We start from the raw sequence: 16,326 nt of genomic DNA, 5'->3' as shown, positions 1-16,326 counted from the left end.
ACAGTGGTACTTCCAAGATCCTAGCCAATAGTACTTAAAATCACAAATTCTTTATAGCAGTTTAAAATTCTAAATTGAATATTGCAAGCTTGTGATTTGAATGTTAATTATCATCTCTGTAGAAGAGGTCCACAGTTTTTAAAACTGAAACCTGAGCAGGTAGGCAGCGCCTCAGTTTAATATCTCATCCAAAAGAGTACAGTTCAATAATGCAGTATTCTCTCAGCACTGCATTTAAGGGTCAGCCTAAATTACGTGCTCAAGTCCTGCAGTGGAATTTGAAGCCATCACCTTCTGACTCAGAGGTTGCCACTAAGTCAATGCTGACACCTTGATATAATAAGTACCTACAGATGTACAAATGTTATTGAGAACCAAGAATCTACAAGTCTGAATTTTCTTCAGTTATACTTTGATTTGTTCAAATCAAATAAACTGTTTAGATACATTTAGTTTTGTGCAAAGTTCTAAAATCTTTGCTGATAAGATAAAGTTGCGGCTTTCCCATGGCTCAATTGGTTTGGATCATCCTATATGCTTTGAAGCAATACCGACCACAAAGCTCCGAAGTACAGGGGAGAACTGAAAAAGAAATAAGAGCAACAAAGAGAATGTATGAAAATAGTTTAGCAGGTAACATAAAAGGGAATTCAAAAGTCTTTTATAAACATATAAATAGTAAATGGCTAGTCAAAGGAAGGATGGGGCAGATTAGGGAGCAAAAGGAGATCTTCTTGTGGAGGCAGAGGGCATGGCTGAGGTACTAAATGATTATTTTGCATTTGTCTTCACTGAAGAAGAGGATCCTGCCCATGTCACAGTAAAGGAGGTAGTGGAGAAATTGGATAGGATAAAAATAAAGGAGGTACTTAAAAAGGTTGGCAGCGCTCAAAGTAGAAAAGTCACCCAGTCCATAAGAATGTAAGAAATAGGAGCAGAAGTAGGCCACATGGCCCCTCGAGCCTGCTCCGCCATTCAATTAGATCATGGCTGATCATCAGATCTGGCCACAATCTTCTAATCCTCCTTAGATGCTCTAATGTATAATGTAAAGTTAATTCATATTCTGGAGTTATGCTTATGCTCGATTTGCCTTTTGTGGGGAGGGTAGAGAATCTCTACATAATCTTTCCTCAAGACGTTAAATGAATTGGATAGGATCCACGATTGTTTGATCTATAAAAGGAACACTCAAGTTTTTTTTTATACTTGGCACAGAAATAGTTCTCTACTCCTGGGTTAGAGAAATGAGCTTGACCAGGTAAACTTTACAATAGCACTTCTATAAAGATGTAACAGTCAAACCAAGTTGTGTGGCAGGGGAGAAAGACCTCCTACAATTACCTCAAGCACAAATCAACCCGTGTATATCGCCTCCAATCTAACATCAGTTATAAAGAAAGAAATTGCAGTTATATCGCATCTTTCGCGTCCTCAGGAAAGATATATTGGCCTTGGAAGGGGTACAATGCGGATTCACCAGAATTATACCAGGGCTTAAAGAGTTAAATTATAAGGACAGGTTGCATAAACTTGGTTTATATTCCCTTGAGTTTAGAAGGTTGAGAGGTGATCTAACTGAGATATTTAAAATAATAAAGGGATGTGATAGGGTGGATACAGAGAAACTATTTCCTCTGGTGGGAAAATCCAGAACAAGAATACATAATTTTAAAATAAGATCTAGGCCATTTAGGAACGAAATCAGGAAACATTTTTTCACGCCAAGGATGGTGGAAATCTGGAACTCTCTCCCCCAAAAGGCTGTGGATTCTGGGTCAACTGAAATTTTCAAGACTGACATCAATAGATTTTTGTTTGTGTAAGGGTATCAAGGGATATGAAATAAAGGTGGGTAAATGGAGTTGAGATACAGATCAGCCATGATCTAACAGAATGATGGAACAGGCTCAAGGGGCTGAATGGCCTTCTCCTGTTTCTATGTTCACGTCCTCATGTCCCAAACAGCTTTACAGCCAATAAATTACTTTTGAAGTGTAGTCACTCGGCAAACACAGCAATCAATTTGCACACAGCAAAGTCCAACAAATAGCAATGAGACAGATGACTAGTTAGTTCGTTTTAGTGGTGTTGGTTGAAGGATAAATATTGGTCAGGACACTGCGAGAACTCACCTGCTCATTCAGATCACACTGAGGTGTGAATGAACAGATTTCTTTTAAGTGAAAAACCATAAAACAGGATGATAAATGTCTGGTTCATTGAAAGCAGTCAATCTAGCCACTCATCACAGTTGGTAAGTAAGACCAATAATTTTGGAGTCTGAGTTACACATACCTATTCAAGATATTAGTGTCTGTCTGGATTTCTTTGCTGCATAGCTACAACCGGTACCAATATTCCACCAACTGGTTTGTGTTAAGTTAGCTGATCTCAGCCAGAATCTGAGGGCTAAGGAGGCGAAAAAAGCAGCCAGGATTCCAGCTTCTGAATGCAATCTAGGGGCTCCTGCTGGAAAGTGCATGTTTGTGGACACTGGTTAAGAACAGGCTGTGATTGTCTCCATAGTTAAATAGCCACTTGGCACACACTGACTAGGTTCATTTATGAAGAATAATGAGATGTGGGATGGCACTCTATTATTATGTTTTGCTATATGAATATACAAATTAAATGAGTGTAACTGAATGATCTGTTATCAACGAAGTTAAAACATCACAAAATCCATCATGATTTTAACTAAGTGGAGAACAAAGATTCCATTTGCTTTCAAATCAAGGAGAATCCCCACATTTACAAGCGCTGCAGTTTTACAATTGCGCTGGCACAAAATGTCTTGCAAAACTTCACGACTACCAAAAAAATTACTCCCCGTCAAAAACAAATTTGGGATAAATGAAAAGTCAACAGTCCATTCTGTTCTAACATCAATACATAAATTGCTGCTGCTGAGACTCAGTGATGAGGTATGCAGATCTTCTTGGTACACAGCAATGCTTGTGATTATTAATATTCATTACTCCTTTCCTGTTAAAATGAAAAGGCAGACAATATAGTGGCCAGAGGGTCTTGCATTCTTTGATGATGGAGAAATCAATGTCTTCACAAAGACCAATATGTATGTCAATTGGTAAGCTCTCTGATGTACATTATCTATGCTTTTTTTTAACACCCCGCTGAGAACATTATTTTGAAGTAATATACTACAAATTTCATGGTCATGTCTACAATGAAAAATGAGTCAAATGAGTGCTCATCAAAGCTCCTAATGTGTGAAATTTAGCATCTCAATCAATAGCTGGAGAGTCCAGACCTGCCAGGTACTATCTAACTCCAATTCTGGTGTGACTGCTACAAAATAGTCTCCCAGAACTGTGAAATATATCGCAAAAGTTTAAAATATTTCAATGGGATTTACCGTGCAACTGTTTAAATACATCTCATTGCTGATTTTGCTGAAAAAAATAATGGCTTCTGAACGACGCACGCCGTTATTAATGCGCGAATCGGCCAGCAACTTGTAGTGAGGAAGAGATACCCCATGAATTGCAAATCGCTACAAATTGTTGGCCGATTTGCGCTGCTCCACCATTAGTTTTGCGAAACGCCATCTCAAAATTAACCTCCATGTGATTTTCATGATGTTGCTGCATTTGTGGCGAGTTTAAGTCCAGTAATTATCAGAGTAAGTACCTTTTTAATGATGTGATAATTGTTACTGACTACTAATCATCCTCTCTTGCCCAGAAAGTAAACAATAAGTGTGGAGTCTCATTCTTTCAGGTGGTGAATTGTTTTAAGAGATTTTAAAAATGTCAAATTTTAATTTTTTTTCTTACTTTTCCTTTCTGTTTCTTTTTTCTCTCTTAATCCAAGCTTTCTTTCCTTCTCCTTCTGTACCTGATTTGACATTGTATTCACTCACTCTAGTTCACCCTCCTTCTCAGTCCGACCTCTTTATTTCTCAATTCTTTAATCTGATTGGTTAAGGAGATACACTCTTTGTCCCATTGATCCCCAAGGTCCCAGATGCCCTGTCGTCGTCCCTGCGCTTCCAGCAACTTCGTGGGAAAGACATTTTAAACCCTAAACGTGTATGAACAAGTCTAACTAATGCGAGATGCCCCGTTGCAGCAAAATCTGGCCCTTTAATTTTGTAGGGATGAGATGCAAATATTTTCATGGTGAATTCAAAATTGCACGACACTGTGCCTTTGTGCACTCTGTATGCAATAATCAGAAAGAATATTTTCACAGGCTGGATGACTGCAAAAATAGTTTTTCATTAAAATAACTAGTTCTACAGAAATAAGTGGATAAATGTTTTCAATTAAAGCAATTTAGTTAAACAGGCTACTTAAAAATTCAAAGCGTACACTGGAGGCATTTTCCTTTGGGTTACCTAAACAGTTTTATTTGATTGAAACCACACATTTTGCAATGTATGTATAGGAAGCATTTAACAATTCTTCCATATACAGTACTGCCTGTCTTGTCAAACAAATACTCAAAATCCCAGATGTTTTAGCCAATCAATTTTATCAAATTCACCACAAAAAGTTTTCTAATTTGCAGAATGTGTGTGTCTGGTACAAATTTCACACTTCATAAACTTTTTTGTTGAATTAATTGTATTTCCAAAAAATGAATGCTAAACCAGAAATAGATGTAGCTATTTCTCCTCTGGACAATGTGCATGCTTCTACGTGTGTGTGTGTGTGTGTGTGTGTGTGTGTGTGTGCGCGCAAAATAATCCCTCTCTGTTAATGCTCTGAATTATTACACATTCAAAATTTTTGAGCTGAAGTTTAATTGTTCTAATAACGATCAGTTTGTCAGATATCTATACATTTAGTAGCTGAGGCCGAAAACTTTTAGTGTATATCTTGTTTAGAGTTGAAACTGGTCTCCCTGCACTGGTGGCTGTTGCTTTGTGATTAAGAGATCAGTTCCAGTTGTAAATGTAACACACAGCCGTGAATCTTTTTCCAGAATCAAAAAGCTGATCCTTTTGGTAGGTAAAGAAAAGATACGCATCAGAGACCCTTTGGATACAATAGACATCCAGCCAGCAGGTCAACCAAATAATTATGCTAGTTCTGTTCTCTTGAATGAGTGCCCAATGTAGTTTCTCTAAGCACTGGGTAAAACTAAAATAAATAAAAGATAATAAATAATAATTTAGAGCAAATCATAAAAGAGAAATAAAATACCACAGATTCAGGTGATTTGGCACATAGTGACATCAGATGTCACAGGCGTTGTGACATCTTATTAGAGCAATGAAAACAAATCATTGTTTCTGTCATAGTTGCCATGGATGTAACTGCAGAGACCATTTTAATTGATTACTTTGGGTCTCCAGCTCATTGTGGCAATGTAGTTGCTAAGGGAACGTTTGTTACAGTGCAGCGGGAGATGAAAAGGAGACAACTACTGGAGTTCAAACATTTGCTGTGCTCTATTATGCACATATTAGGAGTAGCAATAATTTGAGAAAAATGTTTGCAGTGTATGCTGGTTCAAATGCTAAACAATGGTCCAAAAAGTATTAAAATTCAACTTTAAAAAATGAATGTGAGAGAGCATGGCTTTAAACAAAAGCCTTCTTCTAGAACTGCTTAAGATTTTGTGACAGTGGGAACCTATCTTAGCATTACCAATTTATACACATTATACATGGTTTATATATGTCAACATGAATTCTACTAATTTCTTGCAAAGATGGTTTAATTCTGAAAATTACAAGCAATCTGCTTAAGATCACATATAAAATTGTGTTCTGAATTATATGTTCATTTGGTGCCCACGGACCTCAGATAAAATAAATGCACCTCCCACTACAAATACTTGATTTTCCCTTTAGGAGATTATTCATATTCAATTAAGTTATCTTTTTTGCTTTGTCATAAATCTAAACGTCGACCAGTTTGGGTTTTATAAAAAAAAAGCTAGTTGCATATTTGTCTAAAATATATATACATATATATATTTTAGATGACATGCTTCTCATCTAAAACAAAGGTTGCAAATGGTGTACACTGTAGGCATCATTGAAATTCCTTTCCTCACAGTAACTCAAAATAGATTTAGTGAATGTTTTCATGAAATCAAAACAAATTATGTCAGAGGAAATGTTGAAATAGGATAATATAAACTCTCCACTAAAATGAAACAAGATGGCTATATGAAAAGATGCACTATCTTGAGAATAAAATGAGAAAATTACTTAAAGTTACAGTACCTAGCTTCTGTCCTGTGTTTCCAGATTGCAGCTTGTCTCCTTCAATTTTAAATCAGAAATACAAAGTTAACATAGAAATATTCTCCAAGGCACAGAAAAAGACAACCTCAGTTTCTACACTGCTGCAGCTGATATTATTGGACTGGAGAAGAACAAACAATATGCAGCAAGCAGTGAAGGTCACCTGTGTCCCAGTGTTAGCTGCTCTCATTAACTATCATTCAGCAGCAAGATGTACTCTCCAGCTATCAAATCTAAAAAAAGCAATTGAATTTTAAAAAAGGATACGTACACACACTAAGCAAAGAAATGCAGATTTACTTACCGTCATCTTTACATTCTTCTGGAGGCTTTGCCTTTTTAGCTAAACGTGGATCAAGCCAGGATGTTGTTTTGGTGTTATGGCTAAGAAAGAAAGAAAACAGCTCTAGTCTTTGTTTTTACAAAAGAATTGGTCGTTCAAGTCAAATTGCAATCAATGCATCTAATTTGCTTATACAATCTAATTAGCTACAGAAGAGGTGCAACTGAAATTGTGCATGGCAGCTGTATTTTTGGCAAGTTCAGCTCTTTCTACTAGCTATATATTAAGTTAAACAGGGGTAGAGCATTTCCAAAGTCAAGCTAACTGAAAATGTTCATCGAGAAGTCACATAAGAATTTGATTAAAATGCCTTACTCGATAAAATAGACTTCGCCTTTTTCTGTGTATGCCATCTCCCAGTTCTCTGGCAATGGACCCAAATTGCCTCCATCCTCTGGTTTGGTCTGTTTTTCTGAATCTGAATCTTCTTTTGTTCCCTTTGTAAGGCCATAGACTGGTGCAGCACAAGGATGTGAATAAATCTCACCTGAGGCATCAGTGCTTTTGTCTTCATGTTCACTAGATTCTGTTGGAGGATACAGATAATCAGCCTAATCAGAAATGGGACATACACACAAACAAAGTAATCACCCTGCGCTGGTGTTCGATATCATTCATTAGCAGAACCAGAAATTTGGCACATTCAAGAGTATTCACTAATCTCAATTTAAAATCGAACAAAAAAGTTTCTTTACTTGCCAAGCCACTTAAAACACTTTAACATGTCCAAAATTGAGCCCATTAAATAAAATGTCAGTAACAATTAATTTTTTTTATTTTTTTTTATTCGTTCACGGGATGTGGGCGTCGCTGGCGAGGCCGGCATTTATTGCCCATCCCTAATTGCCCTCGAGAAGGTGGTGGTGAGCCGCCTTCTTGAACCGCTGCAGTCCGTGTGGTGACGGTTCTCCCACAGTGCTGTTAGGAAGGGAGTTCCAGGATTTTGACCCAGCGACGATGAAGGAACGGCGATATATTTCCAAGTCGGGATGGTGTGTGACTTGGAGGGGAACGTGCAGGTGGTGTTGTTCCCATGTGCCTGCTGCTCTTGTCCTTCTAGGTGGTAGAGGTCGCGGGTTTGGGAGGTGCTGTCGAAGAAGCCTTGGCGAGTTGCTGCAGTGCATCCTGTGGATGGTGCACACTGCAGCCACAGTGCGCCGGTGGTGAAGGGAGTGAATGTTTAGGGTGATGGATGGGGTGCCAATCAAGCGGGCTGCTTTATCTTGGATGGTGTCGAGCTTCTTGAGTGTTGTTGGAGCTGCACTCATCCAGGCAAGTGGAGAGTATTCCATCACACTCCTGACTTGTGCCTTGTAGATGGTGGAAAGGCTTTGGGGAGTCAGGAGGTGAGTCACTCGCCGCAGAACACCCAGCCTCTGACCTGCTCTCGTAGCCACAGTATTTATATGGCTGGTCCAGTTCAGTTTCTGGTCAATGGTGACCCCCAGGATGTTGATGGTGGGGGATTCGGCGATGGTAATGCCGTTGAATGTCAAGGGGAGGTGGTTAGACTTTCTCTTGTTGGAGATGGTCATTGCCTGGCACTTATCTGGCGCGAATGTTACTTGCCACTTATGAGCCCAAGCCTGGATGTTGTCCAGGTCTTGCTGCATGCGGGCTCGGACTGCTTCATTATCTGAGGGGTTGCGAATGGAACTGAACACTGTGCAGTCATCAGCGAACATCCCCATTTCTGACCTTATGATGGAGGGAAGGTCATTGATGAAGCAGCTGAAGAAGCTTTCCTCACCTGATGAAGCTTTCCTCCTTCATCAGGTGAGGAAGGACTCACCTGACGAAGGAGGAAAGCGCCGAAAGCTTGTGATTCCAATAAAGCTGTTGGACTATAACCTGGTGTTGTAAGACTCCTTACATTTGTCCACCCCAGTCCATCACCGGCATCTCCACATCGTAACAATTAAGAACAGCAGACTTTCAAAACCGAATAAATTCAATTAAAAATATATATATTTAACCAGAATAATGTAAATGAGACCATTCATCATATTTAGTGTCAAATATATGCTGGAAAAACACCATGTAGGTTTGACACTGGATAGTAAGAAAAAAAGCACTTTAAAATAAACCAAATTAATTAAGATGCTACTGGTCTAAAACTAACAAACACTGCAGTCACTCAAAACTTACCCTAATCTACTTTACCTTTAACTCTTTGGGAATGGTTCTACAAGAAACATGCATCTTCTTTTACTCTATTTGGAAGTTACTCATAATTAAGAAGTGTTTTATTGTTCTGTTCACTCAGATTCTCATTCTTAATAAAAATAAAGTAAAACTAAACTTCGAAGGTGACACCATCCCATTTAGCTGTTTTTTTCCTATCTCTGTGATCTTTTCCCACCTGTTTCTTTTGGAGGACTTTGGGCATACTTGTTTGATCAGGTGCCCTAACCATCTGCAACATATGTTTCCTATGAATTGGATAAACGGTGTCGTCAGGGACTCTGAGCTTCCTTCCAAATTAGCACACCCATTCCAAGACAGGAAAATAAAGGAAGCGCACAAGTAACCTACATCCAAATTTAAACAGTATATCCAACAAAACCTCAATGAAAAGGAAGGAAAAAAGGTAACTAGAAACAAAAAGGGATGTAGGGGAGCCATGGAAAAAGGGAAAGACTCTAAAGTCAGATATTTGTGTCAACCTAGAAAACTAGCAAGAGTTGATAGCTCAAAAATAGGAACATAGGAACAGGAGTAGGCCATTCAGCCCCTCGTGCCTGCTCCGTCATTTGATAAGATCATGGCTGATCTGTGATCTCACTCCATATACCTGCCTTTGGCCCATATCCCTTAATACCTTTGGTTGCCAAAAAGCTGTCTATCTCAGATTTAAATTTAGCAATTGAGCTAGTATCAACTGCTGTTTGCGGAAGAAAGTTCCAAACTTCTACCACCCTTTGTGTGTAGAAATGTTTTCTAATCTCGCTCCTGAAAGGTCTGGCATTAATTTTTAGACTGTGCCCCCTGCTCCTAGAATCCCCAACCAGCAGAAATAGTTTCTCTCTATCCACCCTATTTGTTCCCCTTAACCTTCTAAACTCTAGAGAATACAACCCCAATTTGTGTAATCTCTCCTCGTAACTTAACCCTTGAAGTCCGGGTATCATTCTAGTAAACCTATGCTGTACTCCCTCCAAGGCCAATATGTCCTTCCGAAGGTGCGGTGCCCAGAACTGCTCACAGTACTCCAGGTGCGGTCTAATCAGGGTTTTGTATAGCTGCAGCATAACTTCTGTCCCTTTGTACTCTAGTCCTCTAGATATAAAGGCCAACATTCCATTTGCCTTCTTGATTATTTTCTGCACTTGTTCATGACACTTCCATTATCTATGTACCTGAACCCCTAAGTCCCTTTGGACATTCACTGTTATTAACTTTTTACCATTTAGAAAGTACCCTGTTCTATCCTTTTTTGATCCAAAGTGGATGACCTCACATTTGTCTACACTGAATTCCATTTGCCACAGCTTTGCCCATTCACCTAATCTATCAATATCGCTTTGTAATTTTATGTTTTCATCTACACTGCTTACAATGCCACCAATCTTTGTGTCATCGGCAAACTTAGATATGAGACTTTCTATACCTTCATCTAACTCGTTAATAAATATTGTGAATAATTGAGGCCCCAAGACAGATCCCTGTGGGACTCCACTAGTCACATCCTGCCAATGTGAGTACCTACCCATTATCCCTACTCTCTGTCACCTTTCGCTCAGCCAACTTCCTAACCAAGTCTGTACTTTTTCCTCGATTCCATGGGCTTCTATCTTAGCTAACAGTCTCTTATGTGGGACCTTATCAAATGCCTTCTGGAAGTCCATATAAATAACATCCATTGACATTCCCCTGTCCACCACTTTAGTCACCTCTTCAAAAAATTCAATCAGGTTTGTCAGGCACGACCTACCTTTCACATATCCATGCTGGCTCGCTCTGATTAACTGAAACTTCTCAAGGTGTTCAGTCACCCTATCCTTAATTATAGACTCCAGCATTTTCCCCACAACAGATGTTAGGCTAACTGGTCTATAATTCCCTGGTTTCCTTCTCTCTCCTTTCTTAAAAAGCGGAGTGACATGTGCAATTTTCCAATCTAGATGGACAGTTCCTGAATCTAGAGAACTTTGAAAGATTATAGCCCCGAATATAAGCTGTATGTCAGATGAAAACAAGGAATTAAAAACTGTAATTCAGCAGAACATGTACTTGTCTTAATTTAAACTACAGAGTCAACATTTAATAATTTTTATTGAAGGGGAAAAACCTAAAATACACAAAAATTACTGAAGGTGATGTGAGTGCTGATGGTTTGAGATTCACTTGCCAGGGAATCTGCAGGTATCCCTCCCCCTCCCTGAAAATGTATATTTTTGACACTTGGAACATTTTGTGGCATTGTGGTGCGTTCTGAAATTCTACCTTTCCAGTCAAAATAATTTCTTCTGTAAGAGCTACACATTTTAAATATGAAAATAAATAAATGCAGTTATAGGGACATCAATGCAACATTACAGGATCCAGGTCCTTTGACTGAGAATCTAACCCCAGATACATCGCGTTAATTTATAAACTGAAACCTTTTACAACACTTCCAACCTGGAGTTCATTATGCGTTCAAAAGACAAAACTGACAATCTCTCAACTGCCCTTTTCCAGGACTCTGTGGTGACCCACCTGAGGCAGGTGGCAGATTACCTACATTGAGAGCATGCTGATCAAACTATTTCAAGTAAACATTTTATTTTATTTAAATATCTTCAGGAGGGTTAAGAATGGGTCAATAATATCAAAGTAAAGGTGTCAGCCTTGGCTCAGTGTTAGCATTCTTGCCTCTGAGTCAGATGGTCAAGGGTTCAAAGCCCACTCCATAGACTTGAGCATACAATATAGGCTGACTCTTCAGGGCAGTACTGAGGGAGTGCTGCACTGTCGGAAGTGCCGTCTTTTGGATGAGACGTTAAATGGAGGCCCCGTCAGCCTTATTAGGTGGATATAAAGATCCCATGGCTTTAGGATGTCCTGAGGTCATGAAAGGTGTTATATAAATGCAAGTTATTTCTTTCTTTAAAGCTTCAGAATTGATTCTAATGAGAAATCCCACTAAACACTAATGTCTTTGCCTCTTTTGTATGGCGATGAACTTCCTGTGCATTCCAAACATTTCTGTTTTTAAAATCTTCAAATACATGAGGCTAGAAATTACTGTTGGCGATAATAGCAGACAAATGCTTCATATGTCATTCTTCTGTCTCCTATTTTAACAGAGACCTGTTTGTGGGTGAATTAACACATTTAAAATAAACATTAAAATAGTGAAAGAATGAATGTCATATGATAAAGGAAAGGAAAAGGAAAGGAAAGGACTTGCATTTATATAGCGCCTTTCACGACCTCATGATGTCCCAAAGTGCTTTACAGCCAATGAAGTACTTTTGAAGTGTAGTCACTGTTGTAATGTAGGTGTTCAAAGCCATCACACCAGGCACTGAAGGACTCTGGTTGGGGACTTCCTTACAGGATTGTGCCATATGGAGAAGACAGTGCCTCCATGATGCAGCAAGATGAGAATCCAACCAAAGAGACCATTCAGATTTCTCCAAGGATGGAAGAAAGTGTATACAGCCTGAAGGATGAAAGTAGTGTACATTAAATTGTATTTACCCAAGTCCAACAAAATAAAATGAGAATGTGTCTGTAGATTATCACCACCTGTAATTTCTAGCTGATATTGCTGTTTTGACCTTGTGAAAAAGATTTATTTTCTGTACTGCAAACAAAAATCATTACATATTATAATAATTTTTAAATGTGGAAAACCATAAAGACCACATTAATGTAGAAATACGTGAACAGTTACTTGACCATAAAAAGAGAAAAGCATGATGGGTATTTGACCAATGTTAACTCCTTGACTCCCATACATAGGGTAGTTACAATTTCACACACACACAGAGAAAGACACAATTGTCCTTGGTACGTTAATAATTAAGTTGGCTGTCCAGGTGCTTGCTACTGTCTGGCCTCCCCCCCTCCCCCCATGCAGATAAGGGTATTGCTGGCTTATAATATAATGAGAATAGAGTTTCTTGAGAGGCCATGTGGCCTTGATTCTGACTTCAGCCCTACTGATTAACCAGCTTTGGAATTTAAGGAGGTGGTGTTCTCGGGCCTGCGAGGCCTACTACGTGCCAAAACAGGAATGAGCTATGGATGTCCAGAGGAGGCAGGCTCCCTGCTTGATTGACTAAACCACTTGAACTAATGGGGAATGTACATGTACACCCATATTCTATGATAGACAGATATTGCTGATTGAACTGTATAAATGTGAACTGTGTCCTTTGTCCAGGGAAGTGGTAGTTCTGACCACTGTCGGAGCAGATCTTCCCTTGAGCTCAAGTTTCTTTTAATTAAAATTCTTACTTGTCTGAAAATAAGTGTTTGGAGTTAATGCATTGTGTATAATAGGTAATTAAGTTTTCGACAGTTTCACGGAGGTTCCACCGCGATCGCTTGTGATCCCCGTTAAGTACGGACACAAGTTGTCTGTACGAACCCAGACACACAGCGATTGATAAGTATATGCATTAACTGACGTGACTAATTCTTCTGTTTGCCTTTAGGAATTGGAAGGCGATCATAGGAAATGTGTTTCGTATGGACAAGGAAAGAAAAGGAAAGAAAAAAAAAGAGACGCGCGACAGATTACTCGATATTGTCAGCTGCAGTGTTGTAGTAACGGGCTGAGAGAGCAATAACGGAGTAGATCTGTGATACTAGAGTGACGTTGAGGTTGCTGTAAGGACCAACAGACGGTCAGCTGCTAGTGGAAAAAGGCGCCAGAGAAAAAGAGAGAAAAGTTAACCAGGTTACAGACTTGTTTAAAAAATTCTTAGTGTGAAGTTGTAATTTGGACAAGCGCAGACTAGATGTTGCGTAATTCAGAAAAGTGTGAAATTCTGGTTTACCTAAATTAAGTGTTTAGATAGAAACACTAATAGTGTTCCCCCTGCTCAAGGAGAGAAGCACTTTTTTAAAAAAAATCTTGCGTAAGTCAGCTGATTCAACTAAGTGCAGACGTTTCTCTCACGCACCTAGCCTGAGCTGGTTATTGGGGCCAGGACCCTGGAGTGGGTGTAGAGAACACATGACGTCTTGTCCAATCAGCTGAATTATCAAGTATAGAATTGTGATAGTTAAGATAGGTCTTGATTGTTGTGTAATTACAGTGTGGAGGATTGTATAAACTATAAGCCATGGGCGCCAACGCTAGCAAAATCTCTCCAAAGGGAACACTTGCTGCTTACATGTACAGAAACTTTGGGAAAGAAACAACTGACAAGTTGATAGTTTGGTCAAAATGGACCAAAAGTAAGAAATATCCCTTTCCCGAAGATGGATAGAATTAAGTGACTAGAAAAATGTTTAAAAGACAGAGACCCGGAAAAGAAAGGTTCTTTTGTTTCAGTGTACTCTCTCTTTAAAAAGCCTGTCCTTATTGTGAGTGTTTTCTGTCGGTGTTGTGGGCCATGCCCCCTTCTTACTGCGTCTTACGTGTTTTCTTCTTTTGTGTGATGTATCTGTTTTGTCTTGTGTTTAATTCTGATATTGCTGAATTAAAATTGGAGTTATTGAGGTTAAGTGACCTATTAAATTCTGGTTCTTATAAAATGTGAGCATGTTAAATTCCAGACATAGGATCTTCAAAAGAATTGGCATTTTGAATTTTTATCTTATGATTGGCTGTGGTTAAAAAAAAAGGATTAAAAAAAATAACAGGACAGATATAAAAAAGCTATCTGGTATCACCGTGATAGGAAAAGTCGGAAAGCTGGAACAGCTCGGAGAGTTGGTTATAATCATACCCACTAAAAGTATGAAAAAAAAAGAGTGAATTGGATAGCAAGTTGTGGAGCTTGCGGAGCGGTGTGAGGGTTGGGGGCAGCCTGGACAGGAGTTGGTCGCAGTAGTCTGGAGGTGCTGGACTGGCTGTGGGCTGAAGTGTACGATGGGAGATGTTGTTTCCCGGTATGAATTTTTTAAAAAAAAGAATTTATGTGAAAATTACGTTGACGTATGCTGAGAACGCTGCGTGAATCTGATATCTGGCTCCGTCGTTTTGTTAAAAAAAGTTAACCCCTTCCAAGGACACCAACATCTGTTTTCAATTCACCAAGACAAAATGAGGTTTAATTGTAAAAGAAAAGATAAAGTGCAGATTTAAAGAAATACAAGTTACAGTTGCAGGATGATCTCTGGTTATAAATTAATTTGATCTTCGAAGCATTTTGTGCTATTGTGATTGATTCTTCCTCTGCCCCTTAAGGTTTTTAACAAAAAAAAGAGACGCCGATAATGATCATATTGGATTTTAATTGTCGTCTGAAAGATAAGATTAGGGAAAAGGCGGTTTGCAAAGCTAAAGCAGAGTCTGAAAAGAAAGTAAAGAAGTTGCAAGCAAACAAGTTGGTTAATAAGAAACATTGGAGAAAACACTATGATTAAAATAAATCTCAAAAATAGTGTGCAAAATATATAGTGTAAAGCAATCCACAAATGTGAGAAGTGAAAAAAAAATCAGTCAAACCTGTGTGAAGAAAAATTTTGAAGGTGGAATGTGGAAACTTAATCTCAAAGGGAGAAGTATCAAATTACTGCTACCACGAGAGCCAGTTAATATTAACCCCTTCCATCCCAAGAAGCCAGACTGTCATGCCAAGGGCAGTTCAGATAGAAATGACCCAGTCGGTTGAGAACTGTCTGGGGCTTGCCCAGAACACAGGTGAACATGAGGTAACAATTGGTATAGGTTATATATTATTAAAATTGACTCAATTACTCGGAAATGCCAAAGGCTACAATTGACTGAGATATAAGTTTCCACACAGACAATGCTACAGTGAAAAAAAATTGATAAGAAAGGAATGTAAAACAAATCGTATGAAGAGAAAGCATAGGTTAGACAATTGGAAGTCCATTACCTGAGCTATGTACTGACACAGGGTACTAAACGCCTATCAGTTTTACCCCGCCACAGTATGATCAGGAAGTTCGACAAGTTCTGGGGCTATTCAATTTTATTTGAAACTATTCACGAATGGTAGCTCCAATACAAGATCTGACCAAAGAGGGAGATCTTCCCTGACAAATTATATAACTCGCATTGAGAATGCTAAGAAAACTCAACAATTATATCAACACCTCCTAACTCAAGTGTTAAAACAAAGCGCGACATGGAATGGAGGTGGACATCGTAAAAGAGATAGACAAATATGGAGACATAAAGATCTGTGATAAGTGATATAGCAACTGCCTTTAATACGGGTGCCTCAGTTGTTAACATCATTGATTTGGACATCTTGAAAACACAGAGATTAGGACTTGGAGTTGGAAATTCCAGTCCGCAGTCCTACGTACATCTGTATGTGGGAGAGACAGGGTTTATTTCAGACAGGTTGCGAGCTCCAGAGAGAGAGGGATTAGGCAATTTCTCTCTCCGGTTTTGTTCTCTGGATTTGTTTCGGGTAAAGGGATTATTCCTTTGGACAAAATAAATAATAAATGATGATTTGACAAATTAACCCCTTGGGCTCTCAAGAAGAGCCGCAATGGATTTTCAGTGTTTCTTTTAAAACAGGTGACCCTGGTTTTTGGGACCATGTGAGTGTTGATGGTGCAGGATTACCAAGAGTAGTTCTTTGACATAAAATGGCTTTACAAAGTTACGGTG

The 16,326-nt window shown here is 38.9% G+C and overlaps 1 protein-coding gene across 18 annotated transcripts in view; it reads right to left on the bottom strand.

Moving 5' to 3' along the window:
* magi2a (membrane associated guanylate kinase, WW and PDZ domain containing 2a) overlaps positions 1-16,326 on the bottom strand; it is a 595,536-nt gene that overhangs the window by 106,554 nt on the left and 472,656 nt on the right. For all 18 annotated transcript variants that reach the window (XM_068004958.1, XM_068004959.1, XM_068004960.1 and 15 more), the window contains 3 exons: positions 6,885-7,095; positions 6,531-6,610; positions 6,206-6,244 (listed from right to left, as the gene is read on the bottom strand). In XM_068004958.1, coding sequence (XP_067861059.1) covers positions 6,206-6,244; positions 6,531-6,610; positions 6,885-7,095 — 330 coding nt within the window. The remainder of the gene's footprint in view (positions 1-6,205; positions 6,245-6,530; positions 6,611-6,884; positions 7,096-16,326) is intronic.

Source organism: Heptranchias perlo, chromosome 24, assembly GCF_035084215.1.
Source record: "Heptranchias perlo isolate sHepPer1 chromosome 24, sHepPer1.hap1, whole genome shotgun sequence".
Classification (NCBI taxonomy): Eukaryota; Metazoa; Chordata; class Chondrichthyes; order Hexanchiformes; family Hexanchidae; genus Heptranchias; species Heptranchias perlo.
The sequence above is the reverse complement of the archived record's forward strand: the minus strand, read 5'-3'. Positions and strand labels throughout refer to the sequence as shown.